The sequence below is a fragment of the Naegleria lovaniensis genome (assembly GCF_003324165.1).
Source record: "Naegleria lovaniensis strain ATCC 30569 chromosome Unknown tig013, whole genome shotgun sequence".
In the NCBI taxonomy this organism is placed as follows: Eukaryota; Heterolobosea; class Eutetramitea; order Acrasida; family Naegleriidae; genus Naegleria; species Naegleria lovaniensis.
Window position 1 is genome coordinate 609,409 of NW_025407836.1, and position 25,853 is coordinate 635,261.

Sequence of the window (25,853 nt, forward strand, 5' to 3'; positions counted from 1 at the left end):
AAATTGTGGTGGAGTGCACCTTGTCACACACTCAAATTATTGTTTGGTCAATTCATCAACTGAGGCATCCAAATCACGATAACCTTCACGGACAGCTCTATATTCTGCAATCCATTTCACAATGCATGTAATGGTAGAGAATACATAGACAAGAATTAAGCAAGCCCCAAGTAATGGCATTCCAATATAGAGATTGAAATCACATTTACATTCTTCTACAGGTCCGTCAAATCCTCCAGGATTACAATAATTATGAACATAGACATTATTGCACCAATCCACTCCAGCTGCAACACGAGAAGCATCTGCAATCATTAAATAAAATGCAGCAGCAATACTCAATACACTCCAAACCTATGAAATTTCATTTGTTCACAACCATGTGAAAAATTGGAAAAAGTTCCATAAATCATTCCAAATAATTTCATTTGAATCATTTCATTGAACCATCTCTTCATCCACACACTCATAAATTGACACACACACTTACCGTATAAATTCCACCAAAAATCCTTCCCGTCCACTTGACCTTATTATTCTCAATACTTCTCCGACCCATGGTCAACCACAACAATGCAAACAAAAATCCAAGCAAATATCCCAACACAATTCCAAATCGTTCAAACATGACATTCAATGAAAAACCACAAAATGCTTTCATTTGAGACGCAATGGGTTCTCCCTTTGAATCATACGGAACACTCGGATAGATACAAAACGTTCCGTTATGACCGGCGAGAGATCCTGGTTGAACTTCGGCGCAAACTTTGTAAATTTGAGTCGTGTTCGAATCGGTATTGGAAGGAAGGATGTATTGAACACTGAAAGGACGATGATCGTTGAGAACTGTTGTGTGTCCAATGGAGTCGTTTGAGAATGAGCGAACAATCAAAGTGTTGTTGAAAATTTTCACAGAAAAGATTTTTTTGGTCGTGATGGAATTTTTGTGAAATTTTGAGAGAGATCCATAACGATGGTTTTATGGATGAAGAGCAGAGATGGATATTGGGTGGTCGTCATGATGATGATGATGAAATGGTTCAATAATCAATGTGCAATTTCCAAATATAGAAATATATCATCATGATAAATTCATATAAATATTTCATCATATTGATGATGATTCGGATCTCAATAACAACCTACCAGTAATTGCACAAAAATCCTTATTATCCACATGACTACTATAATCCACATTCAACGTATCCACAATCGATAATGAAAATAAAGCCAAAGCTCCCAATACTCCCAACACACAAGTCATTCCGAGACAAGTGTTGGCTGCTATATAGAGTCGACCCATTTTTTTTTCCTTTTTTTTTAATCTCAAGAAATCGGTTTGGAACACTTAAAGTTCAATGAACGTACCACAGAAGAGAGGTCACCATAGTCTGTTCAGAACATCTGGTTTTCATGGAATACAAAGATGACAAGCTCTGCCACATGTCATCTAACACTGAAGTGTTATTGTCTTTTGTATAGAGACAATACAACCATGCAATCCATGACCATCAACAATGAAATTGTCATTACTCCTCTCACATAACAACCGTAAATCAGACTCACCTCAAAACATGTTTGATTTCAACAGGTCGAAACCCTGCAACAACACGATCTCGCATCAATCGTCTCATTCGACAACGAAAAGAACATGATCACTGACTTCCACACACTTGTGATCATCACTTATGTCTTGTTGTTGGATGAATCCATACGGAATAATTTCATCTTTGCAAATGTGGAAAATCTTCTTGTGTAATATTCTTCAAAACCATTCATTCTGATGAACACCTACTTGAGAAAATATTTAAGATTGAAAAAGAGAAAAGACACCCAATTTGAGAGTTTTTTTGGAATCCTTGTTGTCCAGATATAACTTAAAACACTAGAGACATTTGATTTTATTTCAAGGTCAAAATGCTGTCACCTTGACAAACACCAACCAGATGGCTCCTCTTTCTACACGATGGAGAGTTCTTGCTGCTTTTTACAATGCCTTTAATGAGACCAAGTTTTTCGTTTCACAAGATTCCCATTTTTGTCCTCCGTTGGGCAATGGTTCTACGAATAATTAGTGTGACGTTTCGGTAACTTCTCCTCGATGGGATTGCATGATGATGCATTTACCTGGGGCTGCAACCACCACTCCACAAGATTACTACTTTTACAATCGAGAATTCCAGATTTGAACATATTTTTGACACAAAACTCAAAGTGGGTGCAGTCATTGGAGGAGAATTATATCCTAGTAATCAAGCAAAATTTTCAAATCGGGTTGGACGATCAAAACTTCAAGGATTGTGTTCAGAGAACGAATGGTACATGGTTTTTTCAACGCTCAAGAAAACCAGTGTCGACGAGTATCAACGTGCTTTGAATGCATCTGTATTGCTGGTTTATGCTTTTACCGTGAACGATATTTCATTGTGTAATGCAACATGGACCTCGATGAATTTGAAATTGAATTTACCAAATATTGGAAGTGCTGCATTCCCTTATCCAAATATTTCATTGTTGGTTTCACTGAGAAATGGAACTGTGACAAGTGACACCATCCTTTCTACTCTCAACCTAACACCTCTCCAAAGGTATCTATAAAGACCTCACCAAAAACGTCGTGAGGAGTCAACAATGGACAGGCATCTCTTGCAGTGAGTGATAGGAAGCAACAAGGGCCGTTTGTGACCTTTGTGTGTGTCGTCATGTTGCTGTTGTTGTTCTTCTGATACAATTGGTTACTAATTGAACTTATATAACAATAACTCAACCTGGCAATCAACAATACAATCTGGCAGCTGGTTGATTGAAGTCCAAAAGAACTATATATCAACATAAGATTTTTGATCGAACCCAGAGGATGTTGTGCCAACTGAACTCTCGCGATGTGCAACTTTTCATAAAAAAAATGCTCAAACAACACAGATCATGCCACTCTTTTGCCCGCAAGATTTTCAAGGTCATATTGGGTCCTTGTCTCAATCGAACAACAACTACTCCATCCTCCCAACAATTTTTCTTGTTCGGAAATGTTTCATTCCACAACCATGAACCACAACACCGAGAATTCCATAAATGCATAGTCTTTTATCAAACGGAAAAGAAGTCTCCTGAACTCGAAATGGCAGATCTTAGAACGCAAATAGTTGAAGCCTTTGAACAACAAAGTTACGCTCTAGCAGCAACCATTTCTTCGAAATTGATTCAAAGATTAACTACAATGACTTCTGAACACTCTCTCTCAGCACAAGACAAGAAAACTCTCGTGTTTGCCTATCTAGCTCGCGGTTGGGTTCAAAATTCTATCGAAGATTTAAGTAAATCCATTGAACTCAATCCTCTCTTGGTTAATGGTTATTACTTTAGAGCACGTGTCTATCTCACCCTGAATCAAATGGATAAAGCCTTCCAAGACATTGAAACATGCCTTTCACTGAATCCAGATTGTACTGAGGCCTATTTAACAAGAGCCTTCATTTACGAACAAGGTCAAGATTATGAAAAGGCAATTGAAGATTATGAGAGAATCATACACATACATCCACGAGTACGACAAGATCCACAGATATTGGACCGATTAGCTGGTTTGTATTGGAGAGTGGCGCGTGCATCATTGGATGTAAATATAGACCAGTGGCATACCAATCTTGAAAAGGGTAATCAACTCTGTATAGAGACCATTGAAATATTGTCGAATCGTATTGAAAATCATTCTGATACCAACTTCACAGTGGGATCATTGGGTCATGGTCGTCATTTTGGCGTTGTTGCTCTTGATGGCACTCTCATTGATAACAACACGAGTCATGACGCTCCATTACACTCTGCTGAGAAATGTCATCGAATTCGACTATGCTCGAATATTGCAAGTAATTATGTAGGCATGAATCAACACCAACAAGCTCTCCAGTATTATACAAAAGCCATCAAATTCATTCACGAGATGGAACAAGAGAACGGTCTTTCAACAGCAATGCTGTTTGCATACTATCAAGCATACATGAATCGAGGATTTTTATTGATGCAATATTTCAAGAAATATGATTTGGCATTGAAAGACTTCATGAAAGCATTTGATATTGCGGACTCGTCGAGGGCTGATGACAAGACACCTCAATGGGAAACACAAAAATACCAAATCTATGTTGCCCATAGTGAGTTGGCCATGTTACACGTGAATATGAATGAAATTGATAAGGCATGTGAGCACGTGCTTAGGGCAGAGATTGCACTTCTTGAAATTTGTGAAAGTAGAGCTACTACTATCACTGATAGTCCTGTTAATGATATGACACATGAATCCAACACAGAAAACAAAAACTCCCAACAGGTCGAGAAGGTTGAAACTCCATTTCCGTTTAACTTGTTCCTATGTGGAAACAGTCTTAAACAATTTGCATTGAATATTGCGCAAACATATCCGAATTGTCTCTGGATAGGAAATGCATTATATTCGCTGGATGTATTATGTGTTCTTGAGGGAGACTATGAAAACGCTCTCAAGCTGTTAAACATATATATTGACGAGCAACATTTGCAAGAACATTTGGAAATCATTTATGCCAATCGAGCAGATGTAAAAATTAAATTGGGAAAATATCATGAAGCCATTCAAGATTGTAATTCATCTTTGGAATTGGATCCAAACTATTATGCTGCTTTTTTCAACAGAGGAGAAGCTTATTTTCACTTACAAGAATTGGATAAGGCAAAACATGATTTTGATCTTGCCCTTGAGAAGGCTCCTTTTTTAAAAAAAGAGTTGTTGAATCTCTGGCCCACTTTTGATGAATACCAATTGAGTAATACACAAAACGATTGAGTATGTGTCAAGGTGCCATGTTTGAGTAAACTCAAATACCAGATGATATTGTATTTTACATTTTGCAATATTTAGAATCTGAATTTATTTTGAGATATTTGCAACATTCATTGGAAATTCAAAAATCATTGAATTTTTCTGATCGGGATAGTTTTAATGAGCCACCATCCTTAATTTCCAAATTGTAAATATATCCAAATCCAATTTAACCGAGTTGAACCTTGCCATGAATATGATGTGCTTGGGTTGAGAGCTATTGTGAACTCTCCAACCATGAAACATTTTCGAGTTTTGAACGTTAAATACATTTTTGGAGCGGGATTGAAAAGCGTGGGTTCTAGAAGCGAGAACATGAACAATTTAACTGATCTCAACATGAGTACCAACATTATTGGAAATAAGGGACTACTCGCTCTGAAATCTGACTGACCACACTTGTGTCATTTGACGCGATTCAATTTGACTAATTGTGAAATTTGAAATGAAGGAGCGAAATGTCTCGCAGAATCAAGGACATATTCTTGACAAATTTACAAAGCTCTTTGTTGGATTCAATTTCATTGAGAAGGAGGGAGCTCAAGCTCTCCAATCATTTCGGATCTTCGCATGGAGATGATTGTTCACATTCTACAATTTCTAACCACACGAACGATCATCGGATCATGTATTCGAGTTTCCAAACATTGGGAAAAGGCCATCGAACATTTAACACTCTTTGGATTTGATCGGTTTAGGCCCCAAGCAAGAATTCCGAGCATTGTCACTTGCCACACTAAGTTCTTTTTGAATTTTTATTTTTTTATCAACAACGAAAAAAGATATTGACCTTTTGTTACAGTTTGTTTTCATGAATGTGTTGTGTTTGTGAACAATGTCATCCTTCATAAAAATAATCAACACACCAAGACATCATGAAGTTCCGAGTCTCATCGTCGTTACTTGTTTTCGCTCTCATCATCGTACTGACATTGATTTTGGAAGAACAGCTGTTCTTGGGATATTCTCGAGCGTTATCTTCTCCCTATTTTCAAACTCAAACTATTCTTTCATGGGGTCGAAATGTGGATGGAGAAGCTGGATTTGGAAATTTATTGAAAAATTCATTCATGATGCCGACGTTGAATAATGATCTTGTGAATTATTTTATTTCGAATCAAGGAGGGACTTATAATTTGGCATTGGAGATGCCTGTGGGTTCGGAAGTTCCAAAAGATGTCGCTTTGAATGTTCGACATGTGACAGCTGGTGCTGATTCTACAACATTTGTCATTGATTTCAAAAATACGACATCGGATTTATTTATTTCACAACATGTTTTTTCATGTGGATATAATAAGGATGGAATTGCAGGAATTGGAGCTGTTCCTATCATTGCTACAGATTTGACTTTGAATTATGCCTATACCAAAAATGGTAATTCTCAAAATCCACTCTTTGGAAAAAACATTTCTAGTATTGCCTGTGGTTATTCCACTTGTCTTGCCTGCTCCGAAGATGGACTCACCTACATTCGACAAACAACCTTGACAGGTGGCAGTCCATGGACTCTCGTCACATTACCTTCATCCTTTCAAGATCCAGAAACACTTGAAACGATTACCAATGTGAAATGTTCACAAGTCGCACTCGGTGGTAAATTAGGCGATGAAACCAAGTTTGTCTTGACTCAGAATGGTTTTGTTTTTTCATGGGGATCTTTTAATAAGGGAATTCGAGGACATGGTGTCGATGGCACGTTGGTATCCAATCCAACCTTAATTCCAACATTGAGAGGAATGTATCATGTTTCTTCAACGCCAGATTTTGCCGATAGTGGAATGAGTGCTGTGGCTGCATTTGTCAATGCTACTGGAGCGTATTTTATGGGATATAACATTTATTCGTTTGGAACGAGTGTGGATTATCAAGTGTATAATTACCCAGTTTTTGTGTCTAGTTTGGATTATGTCACTTCTGGACCTATCCAATCGATTCATTTTGGAACAAAACATGTATTGATTTTAACACAATATGGACATGTGTTTACAATGGGAGATAATGATGACCGACAAGTTCTACCAGAAGGAGGAAATGGAAACATTCCAACGCCGACCAATCTGACCGTTCATTTTCCAAACTTGGTCTCAAAAATTGTGGAATGTTCTGTTTCGAATTTTGCATGTCTTTGCCAAACTGAAAATGGAAATGTGTATACATGGGGAAATATTTATCAAGCTGGAATTACGAATAATAATGTTGTGAATTTGATGAACATTCCGAATGGATCGACGCCAAAAGCTGCAAAATTACTCTCTCAATACGGATTTGTTGTTACCGACAATGCTGTGTATTCCTTTGGATTTAATTTGAATGGACAACAATGTGTTTCAGATTCAAAGGTGAGTATTCGATTGTGTGTGCATAATGATCGTAATGAATCCATGATCTCCCAAAATTGGTTTCCTTAATTACCTTATATTCATGAATGTTTCATTTTGCCATTGTTGCGACTTGTGTGAACATTTATATAGATTATCAAAACACCTAGTGTAGTGGCCACTCCAACACAACCTGTTGCCAAACTTGTCACTGGTGATTCGTGTACGTTCGCCATCGAGCATACCATCGCCACAAGTATTGAACAAATTTATCTCTACGGAAACTGCAGCAACACGTTGGCATTGGCAGGTAGCTCTCCAAATCCAAATTTGATTTCATTTCCTTATTCAGCACTCTCTCTAGACAGTGTGGTAGGAACTGTTACTAATTTTCTTGATCTCTCTATTCATATGGGAGCTCATGTCATGGCTGTGAGTTTTGATGGAAATGCATTCTCATGGGGTAAAAACGACCGTTATCAATTAGGAAATAACATGTTTTATACGAGTACCATTTCGAATAATTTAACATTATATTCAAGTGCTTTGGGTTTTGCTGTTTCACAAGTGGCGACTGGATTCGATCATTCTGTATTGTTACTTTCAGATGGAATGACTCTGTACGGAGTTGGAGGAAATGCTGAAGGACAATTAAGTGGAATGTATTGGTATCAAGGAAATAATTTTGATGTTCAAAATTTGAGAGTTTTGAATGTCACTCATGTTGTGAATGCATCCAACAATGAATACATTACACAAGTTGTTGCTGGACATCGCGTGACATTTGTGTTAACGAATCATGGACGAGTGTTTGGAAGTGGAGACAACAAGAAGGGTCAAATTTCTTCCAATATTGGTTCGAGTAATTATTGGGATTTTGAACAAGTGAAAGGAGGAGTGATGGATACGAAACGAATTCGAAAAATTGTATTGGGAACTCATTTGATTTTATTGGCTGATGATTTTACGGCCATGATTTTCAATCAGACAAGTTCACTCATTCCATTACCAAATTCAGAATTAATTATGGATGCATTTTCAAGTGAAACAAACACGTATTTCATCACTCAATCTGGAAATATCTATGGAATGGGTTCGAATATTTATTTTGAAATTTCCAGCAAGTACAATTTGTCACAAATTTCAAAACCCGTTCTTGCCATCTCAAGATCCGAGTTAGGAGGAATGCCTTATATGGGATCCTGTGGAAAACATCATGCTCGGTTGCAGTTGCTCTCGATTGGAGCTGTCATGGAGTTTCAGCATCGTTCTCCAATGTCTGTTCAGGAAATGGTCTCTGTCTCTCTCAAGACCATTGTCTCTGTAAGCCAAATATTTTCGGACAAAATTGTGACATTTTCCAATGCAATGGTATCTTGTCCAATTCATCCAATGCACCATTCGCATGTTCTGGAAATGGTATTTGTAATGCCAATGGGACTTGTTCATGTTTTTCACAATATTTTGGTGTGAATTGTGAAAATTTTCAATGTTTTGGAAAATGGAACAATGACACTGTGAATGTGTGTCAAGGAAGAGGAAATTGTGTAGCACCTGATACCTGTCAGTGTCATTCAGCATTGGGATTCTATGGAAATGAGTGTCAATACAAGTCATGTTTTGATACCATTGCCAATGAAGAAGCATTGGTGCCATTCGCTTCAAAACGAAGAATCTCGTTGAAAACTCAATTTTGTACGAAAATGAACATCCATGTCATGTAATTGTACGTATACTCGAATATTCGGAGCTTTCCGAATGATGATCATAAAGAGTTGTTCCCTCTTTGCGCGATTTACAGAAAAAAAATACAACACAACATTCCTGGCACTTGTTGATTCTACTTTCGGAAGTGGTGGTTATACAAAATTAGCGGTTATCATCATTGCAAATTATTAGATTATCGGAATAGTATTATTCTACGTAGATATAACAATTCTAATATGGTTGAAATTACTGAAGAATTGCTTCGGAAAAGAAGCGAACACAATGAAGGGCAATTATCCACTCTTAAAGAAATTACATTGCATCAATTTGATATTGAGGAAATTAATGAAGTATTGGGAGTCTTTTGCCGAGAATTACAAATTTTGTATTTACAAAACAATTTGATTGGGACTATCAAAAATTTGCATCATTTGAAAGATCTGAGATATCTCAATATGGCTGTCAATAATTTAACAAGAGTAGAGGGATTGGAATCGAATGAACATTTAGAAAAATTGGATCTGACTGCAAACTTTGTTTGGGATTTGCTGAGTGTGGAACGATTGAAATGCAATTACAATTTAAAAGAATTACACTTGTTGGGTAATCCTTGCACGAAATATGAAAACTATAGATTGTTTGTGATTGGTACTTTGCCTCATTTGCAAATTCTCGACGGAGATAAGGTTTCCAAAAGCGAGAAAATTCTTGCTGAACAATTACTTGCTCAAATTCGAATCTCCATCCAAGAAGAACAACAACGAGTCAATGTGACCGAGTTAATGAAAGCGATCGAGCAACGAAATGAAGACAAGAAGGAAATTGCAAACTCCAAAAACGAACGAGAGAAGGCACAAGAAAAGAATATCGATGGTATTGGCGAAGTAGATCGATTGGGTTCTTTGTCTAGTGGTCCCAAACTCACACCAGAACAAGAAATTGAAAAGTATGGAAAAGTCATGCAAAAGAATGAAGGAAAATGGCAATTCAAATTCTTTGAAGAAAAAGGCCACTATGTGTTAGACATCCCAGCAGGAAAGTACATGTCACTCAGCTACGTCGATATTGATGTTCAGCCCACTTGGGTTCGTGTCACCATTAAGGGGAAAGTACTGCAATTGAGATTTGACAAGGAAGTGTCATCATCCAAAGCTTCAGCTCAACGATCGACGGTGACTGGAAATATTGTCATTCGGGTGCCCATTTCAAACAATCCATAATACTTTTTAATTTATTGTAAAATTTATAAATCGTGCTATAATCAACTCAAAAAAAATGAGTAAATTCCGATTGATGAAATTTGGCACTCGTCTTCTCGATCTCGGTACGTCTTGGCGTATTTTTCGAATTTGGCTGAAAATATTGTCCATATGAAAATGTTGTCATGTTTTAAAATTTCGATGATGATTCATTCTTTCACATTTCAAAAATAATTTTGTAAAAATCTGAATTTTGTTCACACAGAGACCACATTGTTATGCGGACAAACATTCACATGGAAACATTTCAAAACATCACATTCATCTTCCTTTGTCGGAGTTCTTGGAAATCACGTGTTGGAATTGACAACCAAGCCAAGTGCTCATCTCATATTTCACAGCAACAACAACAACTCGGATGAAAATAATACAAAATTAAAATTGGAAGATATGAATATAAATGTAAATGGTGCATCGACTTGTTCGAGTGTTGGCTCTTCTTCCTCGAATGATCATTCAGAAACAGATCAGCATGTTTATTATAGAAAATTATTTCCAATGAACCATTCTGAACCATTCAATGAAACACAAGATGAAACTTCTCTTCATGCAGAAATTGAGCAATTAATGGATGAATTTTTCCATTTCCAAACGTATGACATTGATGCCTTACATGAAACTTTTGCAACATGCGATCCAAAATTATTTGGAAAAATTGTCAAGTATTATCAAGGATGGAGATTATTGAAATTGGAACCAATTGAAACTCTGTTTTCGTTTATTTGCAGTTCCAATAATAACGTTGCGAGAATTACGAAAATGGTTCAATCGTTATGTGAAGATTATGGAACGTATTTGGGTCAATTCAGTATTGACGAAGGAAAAACAACATTTCCAATGTATAAATTCCCAACATTGAACCAATTAGAGAGCTGTACAGAACAGGCGTTAAAGTAGGTATTAATTTTGAAATTTTGAAAGAAATTTGATGTTAAATTTTTGTTACACTTGTTTTGGAACATTGATCTTTGGATCATGAAAATTGTTAACATCATTAGAGACAAAAATTTTGGATATCGAGCGAAATACATCATTCAAACCATTCAAAAGTTAAAGAAAAAACCAGAAAATTATCTTGTTTCATTGCAAAATAAGGAACTATATCCCACCACTCACAGCGTTTTGGACGAATTGAAGCAATTTTCTGGAGTGGGAATGAAAGTGGCTTCCTGTATTGCATTATATTGTTGCAATCGATTTGATTGTGTTCCAACCGATGTTCACATTCTAAGAATTGCCCGAAATTGTTATCCATCCATGAAGAAGTGTGTTCAAGAAAAGAAAACTCTCTCTGAAAAGGATGTGAAATTGGTCATGAAAGAATTTGTGAATATCTTTGGAGAATATGCTGGTCTTGCTCAAATGATTCTTTATGGAAGTCAATTATCTGCATTTAAGGAAAGAATTCCACAAGATGTGAGAACAAGTCTATTTTCTGACGGAAACAAGAAGAGATTGAAAAAAACGGAAAGTAGTGACGAAGAGGAGGACGAGGACGAACAGGATTCAGAAAACACTTCTGACCAAGATTCATCCAAAGATTCAGCCTCTTCAGAACGAGTGGAGAAAACTGAATTGGAAGAGCAAGAACAAGCTCCCAAAAAGAGAAAAGTGGTCCAATCAAGAAAGGCAACACGCAAGTAATGTTTCAAGTGTTACTTGTTGACATCATCTTTTTGTTCTCTTGTCAAAAGACCTCTCCCTTTGGATCCTGCTTACAATTCCAAAGAGCAAACGAAAATTCTTCAAAAAAAATTCTTGATGCAAAGTTCATAAATTCACCTCCGACGACTCATCCTTCTTCTTTTCTTTCATCATCAAATATACATTCAAAATATTTACAAACATTGTGAATGACATCAACACTGCCAGAAGTGGTGCAAGAATTTAGCACTGCTTTGCAGACGGATTTGCAAACCAATGATAGGATGCAAATTGATATGCTCACAGAAATTGCCAATGATAATATTGAATATTGTAGGGATATTGCAAAAGTATTGTGTACAAGAATTAATATTGTATGTAGTGTTAGAATAGTATGAACATGTTGGATGAAAGATAATTAATCATCAAATATAATTAATGATTTGACCAATTTGATGAATATTAATATATTCTTGAATCGGACAAACAACAAAATAATATTGTTATTACACAATGATGATGAACACAAATGATCCTCTTTCATTACATAATTTTTAATCATGATCATATTCTGTTGAAACGCGCATGATGATTGTTTGCAATGGTTATACACTGTATTATTAAAAACACAACAATCGTAGGCTCCTGCCCCTCAGAAAATCATCTCCTCTATCTTCTAGATTCCATTGCCAAACGAATTGGAAAACAATACGTTGAAGAGTTTGGCAAACAAATTTCCGATGTCTTCTTCCGAGCATTCAAAGAGAATAAAGACGATCCCAAAATGAGAGCAAGTTATTTGAAGCTTTTGGGAACTTGGAATGAAGTATTCGGAGAGGAAAAAGTCAGAGAAATTCAAAACAGAATTCGAGGTTTGGAAGCCAGAACACCTGGTAGCACTGCAATGGTCTCAGGTAAAACAACTACTAGTAATGCATTATCTGCCTCGGAACAAGAACTTTTAGTGAAATTAGCAGATGCACTCAAAAGAAATCCAGACTTGATCAATGATCCTAAAACTGCTGCATTGTTCTCTCAGCTGACTGCCAAGTTGAGTGGTAGTACAACGTCATCTTCATCATGGATAAACGCTTCTGCAACAGCCATGAATCCCTATGCTGCTTCAAATATTCCGTCATCCTTAAATCCCTATGCCACACCATCCCTTGGAGCAATGCTTGGACACAAACAACAACCTGTACAAATGTATCCTGGTGGTCATTCCCTGACAACCACACCACAATCACTTGTTGGTTTGCCTTCCTCTTCTGCCTCCTCCTCCTCTCAGATGAATAAACCTACATCAACAACAAGTAAGGGTGTGCATCGTCTCTATGATGCGCTCTCTCATCAATGTATGAATTGTGGTGTGAGATTGGCCACACAAAAACAATTAAGCGAACATTTGGATCTTCATTCCAAGACAACTCAATTCTTTAGAACGAATAAGGACTTGTCACGCAAGTGGTATTTGAGTGAAGATGAATGGATGACTGCACCCACTCTTCCCACAAGTGCTCTTCACTGTCCAGGCATCATTATATTTGCAGACTCTTTTTCTGGTTTGTTACACCATCGAGGTAAGGGCTCTGCATCATCAGCATCCTCGGCCTCTTCCTCCTCTCTTTCCACCAAACCCATTTCAGCACTTGATTTCTTCCAGACAGGTCCAAAAACTTCAACCACTGCAACTGGCACGTCAACCTCAATGAAAAATAACAACATAACAAAACAAGAAGATGTTGTTGCAAATACTGAACAAGATACATGTCCTATTTGTCACGAGGAACTCGACAAGTATTACAATACAGAGACCAATGAATGGATGCTTCGAGGAGCTGTTTTTGACGAGTCCTCTCAACTCTATGTCCATAACTTTTGTGCTCCCTCTGCTGCTTCGTCTAATTTATTGAAAAGAAAGACCATGATGGATGGTAGCGGTGAAGATGTTGCCTCGAGTGATGATGGTGGTAGCGATGGCAACACCTCATCATTCGAACCATCCTCTAAGAAAGTGAAACAAGAGCAATGAACCAATTCAATTGATTCGAATTTATTGGGTCCCATTCATATTTTACAAAGCAAAAAAATGAGCCAAAAATCAGTGTCCGAACAAATCGAAGAGCAAAGGTAGAGTGTTCATACACCTTGAATAATGATGAGGATTCAATAGAAAATTCTTTGATATTAAAATCATTAAATTTTAAAACAAACACAAATATATTGGAAAAAACATGTTGCCAGTCAAATTCAAGAAATTATTCAAACTATTTTAATTGACCAAGAACAAATCGGTCAACTCCGAACCAAGCACAAACAAGCTTCACAAGCAGAGCATTGTATTGAAAAGTTGCGTGAGGATGAAAAAATTTGGTCGTGCGGTTCTGGAGGATTCTTTCTTCAAACCACGGTGAAAGAAATGCGAGAAATATTATCGAATGAAAAGGAAGTATGCAAAGTAGAACAAAAGGAGCTTGCAAAACATGTAGAGGAGAGTCAAAAATTATTGCATTCTCTTGATCCATATGATTCCTATAAATTACAGCAGCAATATTTACAATAATAATGATAATATATAATTGTGGAGAATATGTTATTGAATTAGTGGAATGTCAATATATAATCTGTTGGGTGAATCATTGAAACTATCACATTATGATCCAGCTCGCTCAATCCTCTTGTAATAATTTAAATAATTCTTTGGTATGCTTCTGAATGACATCATCGTCTTCACCTGTAACATGTGAAACTGTCAGTAAGATTAGTACGTAATAATTATTGGAGAACAGTTCAAGAAAATCAGCAAACCAAGTACGTATTTCAATTTAAATCATGGCTCATTCCATCACGAATATTGTCTCCATGAATTCACTATACTTACTCCAAAAATTTAAAGCAGCTAATTTCTTTCCACACTTAACTTCAGAAGCACACGCAATAATGGCACCGCTCAATAATTTAGGATTTTTTTGCTTTACCAAATACGACGCACTCAAATACAACACATCACACACTTGTTCTGCTGCTTTCATGAAAATTTTGCTCTCCAAATTCAGTCTTTCCGATGCCAAGTTCCAAAAACATGCCGCATACAATTCCACAAATTCGAATACAGACACAAAATTAATTTCAAAATTGAGAGTCTCTAATATTTTCATCTCCAACTCATTGATATCTTTTTCGGTAAGATTGGCATTAGATTTTTGACGATGATGAACAATGTCGATTATAGATTTGGGTGCAATGGTGAAGGCCTCCACTCGTTTGACTTGTATCCGAATGCATACGAGAGTGAGCAATACTAAATTTTCAGTTTCCTTACTACAGCAAATGCATCACCATTTGAACAAGTATTGGAATAAGCAACATTCTTACCTAATCTTGACATACTGGTAAATCATCATCAAAGCATTATATTTAACGGTAGGCCTTAAATCTGCTCTCAAAGAAATCTTCATTACAGCCTCTACGAGTGCTGGCTTCCGATGCAAAAACGAACAAAACTCATCCCACCATTCCATCTGCTCATTCCATTGCTTGAGCATTTCCTTCTCCATACTCAACATGGGCACATGATAAAAGCATGCAATTTCCATGATGATGAATTCAGAATGAATTTTTTTTTGAAACATTGAACTTGCCTTAAATTGTGCGACATTCATCATGATTGAAACTCGAATGATCATTGTCATGATGATGTGAATCATATTTCTCAAAATTTGATATATATATCAAACTATTCTTAGACATTGATCGTCATATTTTCTCTTAGTTGATGAACATGTTTCACATTTTCATTGTATGAAGCATCTCAAATGTAGATATTCTCATTGCTGTGATCATGCAATCAGATCATCTGAATTGCATTCAAGATCTCATTGCAATCTGATGATCAACTTAACTCGGAATGCTCAGAAGCATACATGAAATCTGATCGTACATGATCGACTTGCAAATGTCATACTCGATGACAGTGAATCCAAGTCATCTTGATATGATTATAGACAATGATATGAGAATAACTCTTGTTATAACCATGATGGATGGGGTGAAAAATATTTTGAAAAAAAACCAAAACCATAACTTGCAAATTCCGAAAAGAGTTCCCTAACCAAGTATGGAATTTTAAGCTTGAGTGAAAATGTGTGGTGTGGCCAAGGACATTCATGCTCCAAGTGGTCATCTTCCTCTTGCTTTGAACTGATGACAAAACTAATCGTGTACTAGCATTCTGAACCCTACTTGTTGAGTAAAATTAGTGTGCTCCATTGACTGATCATTTATGAATCAAATCATTGCTTTTTTCTTGAATTTTCATTACACAATGACGTCATTCCAAAATTTCATCGCATCCATTTGTTTTGGAAACAGAAAAAAAAATGAATCTTCTCATCCTCGCGGCCATTTTGCTGGTCATGGCAGTGGCTGGATTTGTGGTGGCCCGGATCTTGATGAAGAATATGGGCCTCCGTAGAGGAAATGCTTTGATGATTATCGGATTGAGTGATTCTGGGAAAACTTGTTTGTTTTATAAATTAAAAGATGGAAAAGTGGCTCGTACTCAAACGAGCGTGAAGGAGAATTATGGAAAGTTTGTTCCCAAGTTGATTCAAGGAATGGAGAAGGAAATTGAAGTGGTGGATATTCCGGGACATTCAAGAGTGAGACAACAGTTAATGAATCAATATTTGCCAATTACTAAAAAGATTATCTATGTGTTAGATGCTTCCGATTTTAATGCTTCAACCAATGCAGAGTAAGTATTGTACATTGATGAAAGAGTTGTTTATTTATATTTTGATGATGGTTCAATTCATATTTTCAATTCATGAATTTTACAAATCTTGGTCTTTTTGTTTTATGTCTTCCATGCCGGATTAATTCAACAATATATTTTATTATATATAATAATTAATTTCAATACCCAAATGTATCAGATTCTTGTACGATATTTTAACGAATAGAAAATTGATAGATCAATACAAGCCTGCAAGCTTGACCATAATTTGTAATAAGGCAGATATTGCCTTCTATGTTAAAAATCACATGAAGAGAGAATTGGAAAAGGAGCTTACAACTATTCATAACACCAAGAAGCATCAACATCAATCTATTGATGAAGACGCCACTACTGCTCCATATCCACTCATGGAATCTAAGGAATTTTCATTTGAAAGTTGGAGCACATTTAGAAATATTCCAATTAATTTCGAGTTTTGTTCAGTCACTAAGGAGAACGATGAAACCTTCATTAAGGTTATGGAAACGGTTGTGAGTGATTTGTAAACAAATCGGCAAAGGATTAATCAGATGTGTCCGATGATCGCGTGCGGATAGAGTTATCTTTCACAACGTTATTCTCAATTTTTCCAACCCACCACTCCCCAACTTCTCCCAGTACAACATTCTTTAAACAAATAATTTAATATTAAAAATTGTTACAATAATGTACACTATTTACAGACGCTTTTTTGATATTTTAAAAATATGGACTGCCAATCGTTTCGTTTGTCCGTACTATATGTTGAGGGTAGCGAGGCATGCTTTGCATTGTGGATACTGTATGGAGAGAAAAAGATGGAGAAGTTGTTGTTGGAGCGAGTTGTGACATCCATGTCATGGCCCACACTCGAGGTTGTCGTGGATGAAGACAACATGGAATAAGCACTGTGATCCAAGCTGCCAGCGGCAGGTGCAAAAAAGTGAATAGGTTGGATTTCTAGAGCAAATTTTTCAATATCGTCTGCGGATATCTTATTGGCATCAATGTTTTTGTCAAAACATATCATTCTCTCAACTTCTTGAAGAAGCGTCGAATATTCTTGATTTACAGTAATATTTTCGCATTGCGAGCATTGATGATATAAATAATAAATAGCCTTACTCAGCTGGCCAAGCTTAAAGTGACACTTCGCCAGTTGAAAACAAATCTGATAGTACAAATAAAGATAATAATTATCGCTCTCGTCAATATGAACTGGAGTCACTTGCTGAGAGGGTTCGACTTTGACCAGCGACCGTTCCTCATGACCCACACGAGTTGTCCTCTCATTGTGACCTTTTCCTAGTATTGTTTTGTTATCGGAATTGGATCGTTGTTTGTGCTTTTTGTTTTTTTGTTTGGAAGACGAGGCTTGATGTCTTGTCTGTATGGTTGACGATGATGATGATACACCGTGTTCATGCCTCTGTTCTTGGGCGATCGTTGATTTTGTTGAATGTTGTTGCTGCACCAATGATGCTGATTGTTGTTGTTGCTGCACCAACTCCAATTCTACTAGATTTTTACAATCCAAAAAGCTTTCAAGAGCAAGAAAGTATTTTCCTTGATTATACCTAGAAACGCTTAACGCATATAATTCCTTGACCTTGTGGTATGAATTCACGATCATTTGATGATGTTCCGATGATGACGGTTGAACATTCATGATAGAAGATGACGACGCCTCTTGATGGATATTCAAACTTCCTTCTCCTCCTCCGTTATAACCGTTAGGATGATTCCGTGATGTTGTTGCCATAACACTAGTCATGTTACTATTCAATTTCCAATGAAATTAGACGTTACTAATGATTAGTGCTATTATTATTTCAAAAATATTCAAAACGTAATGATGATGATCTTCGGGATGAAAAAAACGTTCAAATTCCAAAAACAAACTCTCTCTGGATGTTGTTCAACCTGGACGAAGTGACAGACTCTAAAAATGTTGCAACAACGAAAAGAGAGCAAGGCTTTTCGGATCAAGATTTCAGAATCTTTTTTGAAAATGGAGATTCTCTTGTTGAATTTTTTTTTTGAAAAGTTCTAAATTTGAATTGCTGGTCTTTTTCGTGAACAACGATGTAGTTTCAAAATAGTTGAATAGTTACATCATTTGAAAGAAGAAGATTAAACCACTTTCAACAAAACTGTCTTCACAATTAAGATCATTCAAAAGAAGCCAGATAAGAGAGCTTTCAGAATATTCACATTAACTCCAACAATAATCCACCAATATGGATTCTAATTGATTCGTTGATGCATTTTTAAAGAACTAGTTTCCATTTTGTAACAACAAATGTTACAATCTATTTTGTTAAGAAAGAGATGTGTTGATTATCTCGAGAGGTTTATTCATTGCAAAAAAAATGTCTCCACCCACAACCATTCATTTAACAGATCTCATCATTCCTTCATCATCCTCTCATGTTCAACAATTACTTCATCAAAAATTCATACACAAAGGATTCACCTTATTTCTACACAATAGAGAAGAATATATAAAATCCATTCCGAAATCTAGAAGAATGCGGTACATGAGACAACAAGAATATTTTCCAATCGAATTTTTTCAAGATGAAGAAATTGTTGTAAAAGTTGGTCAACCATTCGTTGAACATCATTATGCATTTGAAGCTAAATATGAAGCTCCTGATTCGTTTAAGGAATATGTGAATAATTATCACTTGGAGAATTCAAATATTGTTGTACAACAAGAAGTGAAAATTGAGAAAGAGGAAAAAATTGAAAAACCAAAAAAGATTAAAAAGAATTTAATGTGTGTCCTTACAAACAAAGAAGAGGCATTGAAAATTGTTGAAAATAATGGAAAACATTTATATAGAGTTTGTGATGAATTGAAAAACGACAAGGAGGTAGTGTGGAAAGCAATTCAACAAAACATTTGTGCCATTCAATTTGCATCACAAGAGTTGAGAAATGATTTGGAATTGGCAACATTTACTATTGCAAAAAATGGTCTATTATTGAAATGGCTATCTACAGAATTAAGAAACGACAAGAATCTTGTTCTCTTGGCTGTGACTACAAATGGAAATGCCTTTCAATATGCTTCTCGAAAACTCCAACACGACAAAGAGATTGTTATAGCAGCCATTACAAATTGTAGATCTGCTTACAATCAAGTACCACAATCCTTGAAGAAAGATAGTCAAGTTATGAAAGTATTATTTAAGGAAATTGATTATTCCAAAATTGACTTCAAATTGGCTAAAAAATTATGTTCTCGAAAAAACATATTTGCCTTCTTATCGGATGAATTGAGAAATGATAAGAAAATGGTTCAAATAGCCGCACAACAATATGCCTCCTCCATTCAATTTGCTTCTCCAGAACTTAAAAATGACAAGGATTTCATATTCCACTTGTTACAAGGAAATGCCTTAATATTGTCATATTTACCAGAATTGCAAAAGGACAAGGAATTCATGATGAGAGCTGTGTCCATTTGTGGAGTGTTTCGATATGCTTCGTATTCTCTCACTGCAGATAAGCATGTGGTGGCACAAGCTTGTTCATATCATCATTCAGCCATTGGTTGTGCTGCTTCAACGTTATTGGATGATTCAGAGTTTATTCTGGATTTACTTTCTTTGAATCCATTGGTGTATAATAATTATCGTATGGGAAGATATAGAAGAGATGATGAGTTTACTAAGAAAGCAATGGAAAGAACGGGAATGGTGTATTCTTATCGACTTGTGAAAGATCCACAAGAATTTTCAAAATTATTGGACCTGGTTTTGGAAAGGAAATACTATGGATGCAGTATTCCAAAACGTTATCTTGGATTGGAAGAGCTTCGAAAGAAGTCAATAAATTAAGTATTGGAGTATTCACTATTGTAAAAAGAATCAAGTTGTGCAACCCTCAAAAAATAAGCTTAACTTTAATAATTTCTAATACTTTGAAAAGGAGGTGTAAGGTTTTTAATATGGAGAGTTTTTATGGTACAGTATTTGCGTTGAAATCAATCTTTTTGAGATTAATTTCACACACAAGAAATCTTAATGTAAATTCAAAGCAATGTCAATATCTTCAGGTTTTCGTTCTTTCGGTAAAACAAATCTCTTCTTTCTGAATCGTTTATATCCCAAACAATTCATCCAAATAATGGGAAATAATAAAACTCCAAGCACTAAATAACTTGCCCATAAAATATTCATACTCGATAACATGCCCACGCAACCTGAATCCACAACATTGACAAAGGATTGTCCGACACGACTACAATTATTGTGTGTCATGAACGTTGGAACGAGATCGTCATGGAAGAGAGTAATAGTGTCGACTGATTTTTGGACATTGGCTTGAGTTTGTGGATTGGCTTGAACATAATCAATGGTGACGGCACTACTCAAGTTGGCATAGATAATGTTAAAGTATCGTTTTTGAGGATCGTCGTTGGTTAATTTTTGATTCAAACTTGTAATCATGGTGTCAATGAGTGTCATGTCAATTCCACTATTTGCCACGAGGACACTTTCATTGGAACATTTGGAAAAGATTTGAACGAGAGAGGAGATTTGTTTCACAAGTTCTGAACTTCCAGTACTATTCGAATATTGACCTTGTAAATAACGATCTGCAGTGGCACACATGTCTTGCGTGACAACTGCAAATGCAAAATGCACGGTATATAAAATCCAACAACACACGAGCATCATGTAACCAAATCTCACACCGTATGCAGCAAATTCTTTCCAATGAGTCACTCCGCTCAATAATCCCAATAATGGAACAAACAAAATAACCAACGCAATGAGCATTAATAAAAAGTATCGAATGAAATTCATGTGACGAATTTCTCGTGTCAAAGTACTTGTTGCATTCATACTGGCTTGTTGTTGAGACATTAATGAACTAATATCTGTTAATTGAGCGTTAGAGCCAGACGCTACTTGAATTCTATTGGTCACAATTTGTAATTCAATGGATTGATTAAACATGGTATTGAGTCCAGATTTAAAATTCGAACGACCATATTCAAATGCATTATTAAAAATCACATTTCCAATAATTACCAAGACTACAAGTCCTGTCACAACCACAAGTGCCACTGCAATAATAATTTTCAATGTGAACACTTGACACATGCCATAAGGTTCTTTTCTTGGTTCTCGTCCATAGAATAATTGTTTGGTTGGTTCGACGCCTCCAAAACATCCCAATGTACGAAAGGTATCACAACAGAGTAACATTAAAATTGAAATGATACTCAAAATTCCTCCTCCCAATGCCAATGTACCAATTCCTTGCCAGCTGTCATTGTTTTTGACATGTTCATCAACATGCATTTGACAAACAAATTATTTCAAATACATCAAATTCATAAATTCAAAATTCGAATACTTACTAGTCCGAACTTTCTGGATCAAATGTATCTGGAGCTTGCGTTCCATGAAATGTCATTCTCACCAAATTCATCTTTAATGATGCAATTTGTTTGCTAATACTATAGAATGGATTATAACTTTCAGAACTTCCTGAAGTTCCTCGTGAATCATTGGAGGATGTAGAATGGACATTCATGATTGAGAGAAATGGAGAATGATATAAATTCAAAGAGTCTTGTTGGTTCATCATGTCTTTAAAGAATGGTTCTTCGGAAAAGTCAGACCTGCCAAATGTCAAAGAAGGTATGGGTCGAGCGTGTACCAAAAAGAAGAAGGACGAGGATGGATGGGATGAAATGCTCGTTGATGATTGTGGAGGACTTGTAGTATCGAAATGGTTTCTATAAAAGGAAATTGTTTGAATCACGATGAACCATAGAAATGATGAGACGGAAAGGAAAAACAATAAAAACAATAATCGCTGCAAAGACGACGATGAAGAACCATTTCTAAATTTCGAAAATTTCTTTCGATTCATGTTTTGAAAGATTCGATCCTGTAGATCAGAAGAGAATGTTGTTGTTGTTCGTGAATATATTGATGATGCTAATGATGGCAACGAATGAGGATAATGCAAACACGAATCATGTGCGTGGGAGGTCATTCTTTTTTTTGTAATTTTTTGAAAATGTTCTTTGACAAGAGACATTTGCCAAGGAAGTGGAAATAGAAACAAAAAGCTGTGCACGATGTTCACTTCTATGTGAGAGAACATACAACAAGAACTCTGAGTGTGGAAAAGAATGCTCAACTTTGAAAGAACCTCTTCACAGGATAAGTGTTGAACTTTAGGAGATGCTTATTTCATGTATTTCATGGACTTAAAGACGGTAAGAGAGATTATTTGCAGCACAAGTTACAGAGCTAGTTGAACATGATCATCCAATGATAACTTTTCAATTGTTGTTACAAATTGTTTTTTATTATTATTATGAACAACCTACAAGAGGTTTTTAAATGAAAGACTCAATTTCTTGAGTGAGCAGCATGTGTGCTTTTTGAATGTCCTTCTCTACATGTTGTACATACAAATACATGTCTTTGTCTTGTTAGGTAGCGAGAGCTAGAGAAATACAAACTAACATAATTAAAAGATGAATGCCAACAAGGCCAATAAACAAAAGACCATCAAACCAACAATTCCTCCATTCATAACTGAGGAAGCACCATCAACCATCTCCGAAGGATAATATTGAGCTTGGACCAATTGGGAGGATGAAAACAAGGCTAACAAGCACACAATGAGGAAGATCAAAGTAGCGTTCATTTCTTTCAGGGAATTATTATTCTTCAATATATATTGAGTAATGTTTCAACGAGTGGTTGTTGTGTTTTTTTTGTTGTTGAGGAAAACGGTTGGTAGCTGCTGAATCTTGCAATTTATTCCTTCTTCGTATCGCTCTTATTGTGTGTTGTTGTTTGAGAGAGAATAAAAGAGAGATGACGCTGTTTTTGTGTTGAGGTATCCACCGATGAATAACGACCCCTCAACATGTGTATTTCCTTTCATTGCCTGAGGTTCCTTTTTTTGAAAGAGAGTTACTGAATAGAGAAACCTCAAGAAAAAACAGTCAACTCGTTTACAATGAATTGTTGTAAACAATATGCGAAGGTTGGAGATTGGAAAAGGAGGGAGTCACGAATTGGCCAAATCGGTGGAATTTAAAGTTTTTTATGAGGAATGAAGGAAGCATTTACCTACAAAAGGGTGTTAGAATATTTTTTGATGCGGACCTTGTCTCTCACACCGAAACACGTGCAAGGTATAACTTGAAAAGATGCTGTTAGTACTGAGGAGTGTATTGGAGGCTATTTGAGAGTTTTCGTGTTTGAGTGCAAAACAACTATTGAGGAAATATCAAATTGGAACTGTATTCAAATAGTCTGTTACAATAATTGTTAATAGTATTAAACTGTTATGCGATTACCGTTAACCATTTTCAGGTGAATGAAACGATTTTCAGTAATTCTTTTTCAGTGGATAGTCAAAGAAGTGCAATTCTTCGATTATTCTGCAACAATATATCAAGAAAGTGTTTCATGTGAATTTGTTTGAAATTCCTCTCTAACAACGTCATCTTCAAATACCACAAACGTTTGTCCAGATGTACTCTGCGGTATGTAATTGCATCCTCATGCATGCTGCGGGAGGAAGCAATAATTTTCAATGTTTGTCAAATCTTACAAAAAACTAAAATGCATAGGATTGAGGTTTGGAATTTCCAAGAAAAGATTCTTTTTCGCTTTTTCGTTCTCCATCAAAAAAATTCAAGAGTCAACTTGCAAGCCAACCGTACCGTCGAATGAAGAATCCTTCCTCTTCTCGCAACGCCACTTGCTCCGACTCTTCTTGTTGTTTCATTACCACTGAAATTTCCAAAAACGCAATTCTAAATTCATTACAAGATGAGGTACCGAGTGATCGGAAAGAACCATTCCATTCTTTTAATGATCGTGAGGAGCAACAGCAACAACAATCGAAATTGAATAATTCATCATTGGATGGAGCATCTTCCACTAGCACGACAATAATTACTTCACCGAAACCGATTACAGCTCCACCCATGAACGAAAAAGGAAAGGAATTTTGTTTAATGTTATTGGATCGATTATTACAAGAACATGATTTAAAAATTTTACATTCAAATTCCAAATATGATTCTTCTAGTGTTAAGCAAACACGGAATGAAGATTCTGATCGGAATATGGATGATCATCATTTGAACGACAATAAGCTCAACACTTGTTGCTGTTGTGACAAGGAGAAGGAAAATAATTTTCCAGGTGTGATGAAGCCAACATCCATTTCAAGAGAGCATTGGCCTCAGTATATCACAATTTGTGGCATTGGAAGTTTATTATCGGAAAAATCAGCGAAACGAACATTTCCTGAACTACATAATTTTCGAAAAGCGATTGTTAAGGGTTATCTTCGAACCTTTAATTTAGTTGCAATTTCGAGTTTACCTTTTGGAGATTTGGAAAAGAGAAAAGTGGCATCGGTAGCGGCCGCTTCACACGATGAAGTGAGTGACATGGTTTGTCAGAAAATTATTGCAAAACAACAAGAACATTATAAAGAAATTGGAAATTCGAATCAAAGGAAACAACAAATTCAACGGCCACAAGATATTGAAATGTATTGTACAGCCTTTGAAGTTCCACTTTCGGAGGAGATTTGGTGTGCATTCATGACAAGAGAGCATCGATATCAACTAAAATTTGTGACACTCGATCAAGAATTTAAGAATGACACTTTTGTGCCAAGTTGTTCGTGTGCAAATGGCTCATGTGGAGGAGGCTCTGAAAATAGCTGTCAATGCTGTAACTGCTCAGTGACATTTCAAAATCACCTCGTGTCGTGTGGATGCAAAGCATTGATCTGCTGTCAATACAATGACGATCTTTACAAAACAGAGCGATGCATTACCTATGAAAATGAATTTCATGAAAGAGTTGCTCGGCATTACAATGGAAGAATTTGGTATCACACCAAAGATGTGTACTTGGAAAGTCAACAATGCACACAAGAATGCATGATGACTTGTGAAACGACACTTGAAAATTCAGACACAACACCCACCAAAATAGCTCAAATTCCAATCAAACCCATTTCAAAATATCTCGAACTATGTTTCAATGCAGCATTAGAATTGGGAACAGATGTGTTACGAAATTTCATGTACACGAGCATTCTTGCTGATGGTCAAACCCTCATGGAAGATTATGTGAAAATTGAAGAACCAGAACTGTATGAAAAGTATTCAAAATATTACTTGTAAGAACGCTTGAATTAGTTCTTCATTCAGTTCAACGAGCGTTATATGTTGTTCGCACACCACAATTTCGAAAATGAATGTTCTTCTTTATCCTACTTTGCGAATAATT

At 36.1% G+C, this 25,853-nt stretch overlaps 14 protein-coding genes across 14 annotated transcripts; 10 read left to right on the forward strand and 4 right to left on the reverse strand.

Annotated features, from left to right (window-relative positions):
* Positions 1–36: 36 nt before the first annotated feature.
* C9374_002138 (uncharacterized protein) lies at positions 37–1,303 on the reverse strand (the record flags this gene model as incomplete). Its single annotated transcript, XM_044691523.1, has 3 exons — positions 37–354; positions 491–846; positions 1,147–1,303. The coding sequence occupies 3 exons, from the start codon at positions 1,301–1,303 to the stop codon at positions 37–39; spliced, it is 831 nt and encodes a 276-aa protein (XP_044551095.1).
* Positions 1,304–2,905: 1,602 nt separating this feature from the next.
* C9374_002139 (uncharacterized protein) lies at positions 2,906–4,819 on the forward strand (the record flags this gene model as incomplete). Its single annotated transcript, XM_044691524.1, has 1 exon — positions 2,906–4,819. One exon carries the CDS (start codon positions 2,906–2,908, stop codon positions 4,817–4,819), a length of 1,914 nt encoding a protein of 637 aa, XP_044551096.1.
* Positions 4,820–5,730: 911 nt separating this feature from the next.
* Positions 5,731–8,649, forward strand: C9374_002140 (uncharacterized protein; the record flags this gene model as incomplete). Its single annotated transcript, XM_044691526.1, has 2 exons — positions 5,731–7,197; positions 7,330–8,649. 2 exons carry the CDS (start codon positions 5,731–5,733, stop codon positions 8,647–8,649), a joined length of 2,787 nt encoding a protein of 928 aa, XP_044551097.1.
* A 470-nt stretch (positions 8,650–9,119) lies between these two features.
* Positions 9,120–10,103, forward strand: C9374_002141 (uncharacterized protein; the record flags this gene model as incomplete). The annotated part of the gene is made up of 1 exon (XM_044691527.1): positions 9,120–10,103. One exon carries the CDS (start codon positions 9,120–9,122, stop codon positions 10,101–10,103), a length of 984 nt encoding a protein of 327 aa, XP_044551098.1.
* A 55-nt stretch (positions 10,104–10,158) lies between these two features.
* On the forward strand, positions 10,159–11,786 carry C9374_002142 (uncharacterized protein; the record flags this gene model as incomplete). The annotated part of the gene is made up of 3 exons (XM_044691528.1): positions 10,159–10,207; positions 10,348–11,035; positions 11,141–11,786. The coding sequence occupies 3 exons, from the start codon at positions 10,159–10,161 to the stop codon at positions 11,784–11,786; spliced, it is 1,383 nt and encodes a 460-aa protein (XP_044551099.1).
* A 209-nt stretch (positions 11,787–11,995) lies between these two features.
* C9374_002143 (uncharacterized protein) lies at positions 11,996–12,466 on the forward strand (the record flags this gene model as incomplete). The annotated part of the gene is made up of 2 exons (XM_044691529.1): positions 11,996–12,160; positions 12,428–12,466. The coding sequence occupies 2 exons, from the start codon at positions 11,996–11,998 to the stop codon at positions 12,464–12,466; spliced, it is 204 nt and encodes a 67-aa protein (XP_044551100.1).
* Positions 12,467–12,570: 104 nt separating this feature from the next.
* Positions 12,571–13,818, forward strand: C9374_002144 (uncharacterized protein; the record flags this gene model as incomplete). Its single annotated transcript, XM_044691530.1, has 1 exon — positions 12,571–13,818. The coding sequence occupies one exon, from the start codon at positions 12,571–12,573 to the stop codon at positions 13,816–13,818; it is 1,248 nt and encodes a 415-aa protein (XP_044551101.1).
* A 57-nt stretch (positions 13,819–13,875) lies between these two features.
* C9374_002145 (uncharacterized protein) lies at positions 13,876–14,349 on the forward strand (the record flags this gene model as incomplete). The annotated part of the gene is made up of 2 exons (XM_044691531.1): positions 13,876–13,916; positions 14,031–14,349. 2 exons carry the CDS (start codon positions 13,876–13,878, stop codon positions 14,347–14,349), a joined length of 360 nt encoding a protein of 119 aa, XP_044551102.1.
* A 106-nt stretch (positions 14,350–14,455) lies between these two features.
* Positions 14,456–15,382, reverse strand: C9374_002146 (uncharacterized protein; the record flags this gene model as incomplete). Its single annotated transcript, XM_044691532.1, has 3 exons — positions 14,456–14,535; positions 14,668–15,107; positions 15,162–15,382. The coding sequence occupies 3 exons, from the start codon at positions 15,380–15,382 to the stop codon at positions 14,456–14,458; spliced, it is 741 nt and encodes a 246-aa protein (XP_044551103.1).
* A 783-nt stretch (positions 15,383–16,165) lies between these two features.
* On the forward strand, positions 16,166–17,072 carry C9374_002147 (uncharacterized protein; the record flags this gene model as incomplete). The annotated part of the gene is made up of 2 exons (XM_044691533.1): positions 16,166–16,542; positions 16,724–17,072. The coding sequence occupies 2 exons, from the start codon at positions 16,166–16,168 to the stop codon at positions 17,070–17,072; spliced, it is 726 nt and encodes a 241-aa protein (XP_044551104.1).
* Positions 17,073–17,239: 167 nt separating this feature from the next.
* C9374_002148 (uncharacterized protein) lies at positions 17,240–18,319 on the reverse strand (the record flags this gene model as incomplete). Its single annotated transcript, XM_044691534.1, has 1 exon — positions 17,240–18,319. One exon carries the CDS (start codon positions 18,317–18,319, stop codon positions 17,240–17,242), a length of 1,080 nt encoding a protein of 359 aa, XP_044551105.1.
* Positions 18,320–18,917: 598 nt separating this feature from the next.
* Positions 18,918–20,393, forward strand: C9374_002149 (uncharacterized protein; the record flags this gene model as incomplete). Its single annotated transcript, XM_044691535.1, has 1 exon — positions 18,918–20,393. One exon carries the CDS (start codon positions 18,918–18,920, stop codon positions 20,391–20,393), a length of 1,476 nt encoding a protein of 491 aa, XP_044551106.1.
* A 183-nt stretch (positions 20,394–20,576) lies between these two features.
* C9374_002150 (uncharacterized protein) lies at positions 20,577–22,569 on the reverse strand (the record flags this gene model as incomplete). Its single annotated transcript, XM_044691537.1, has 2 exons — positions 20,577–21,831; positions 21,926–22,569. The coding sequence occupies 2 exons, from the start codon at positions 22,567–22,569 to the stop codon at positions 20,577–20,579; spliced, it is 1,899 nt and encodes a 632-aa protein (XP_044551107.1).
* Positions 22,570–24,268: 1,699 nt separating this feature from the next.
* On the forward strand, positions 24,269–25,747 carry C9374_002151 (uncharacterized protein; the record flags this gene model as incomplete). The annotated part of the gene is made up of 1 exon (XM_044691538.1): positions 24,269–25,747. One exon carries the CDS (start codon positions 24,269–24,271, stop codon positions 25,745–25,747), a length of 1,479 nt encoding a protein of 492 aa, XP_044551108.1.
* Positions 25,748–25,853: the final 106 nt, after the last annotated feature.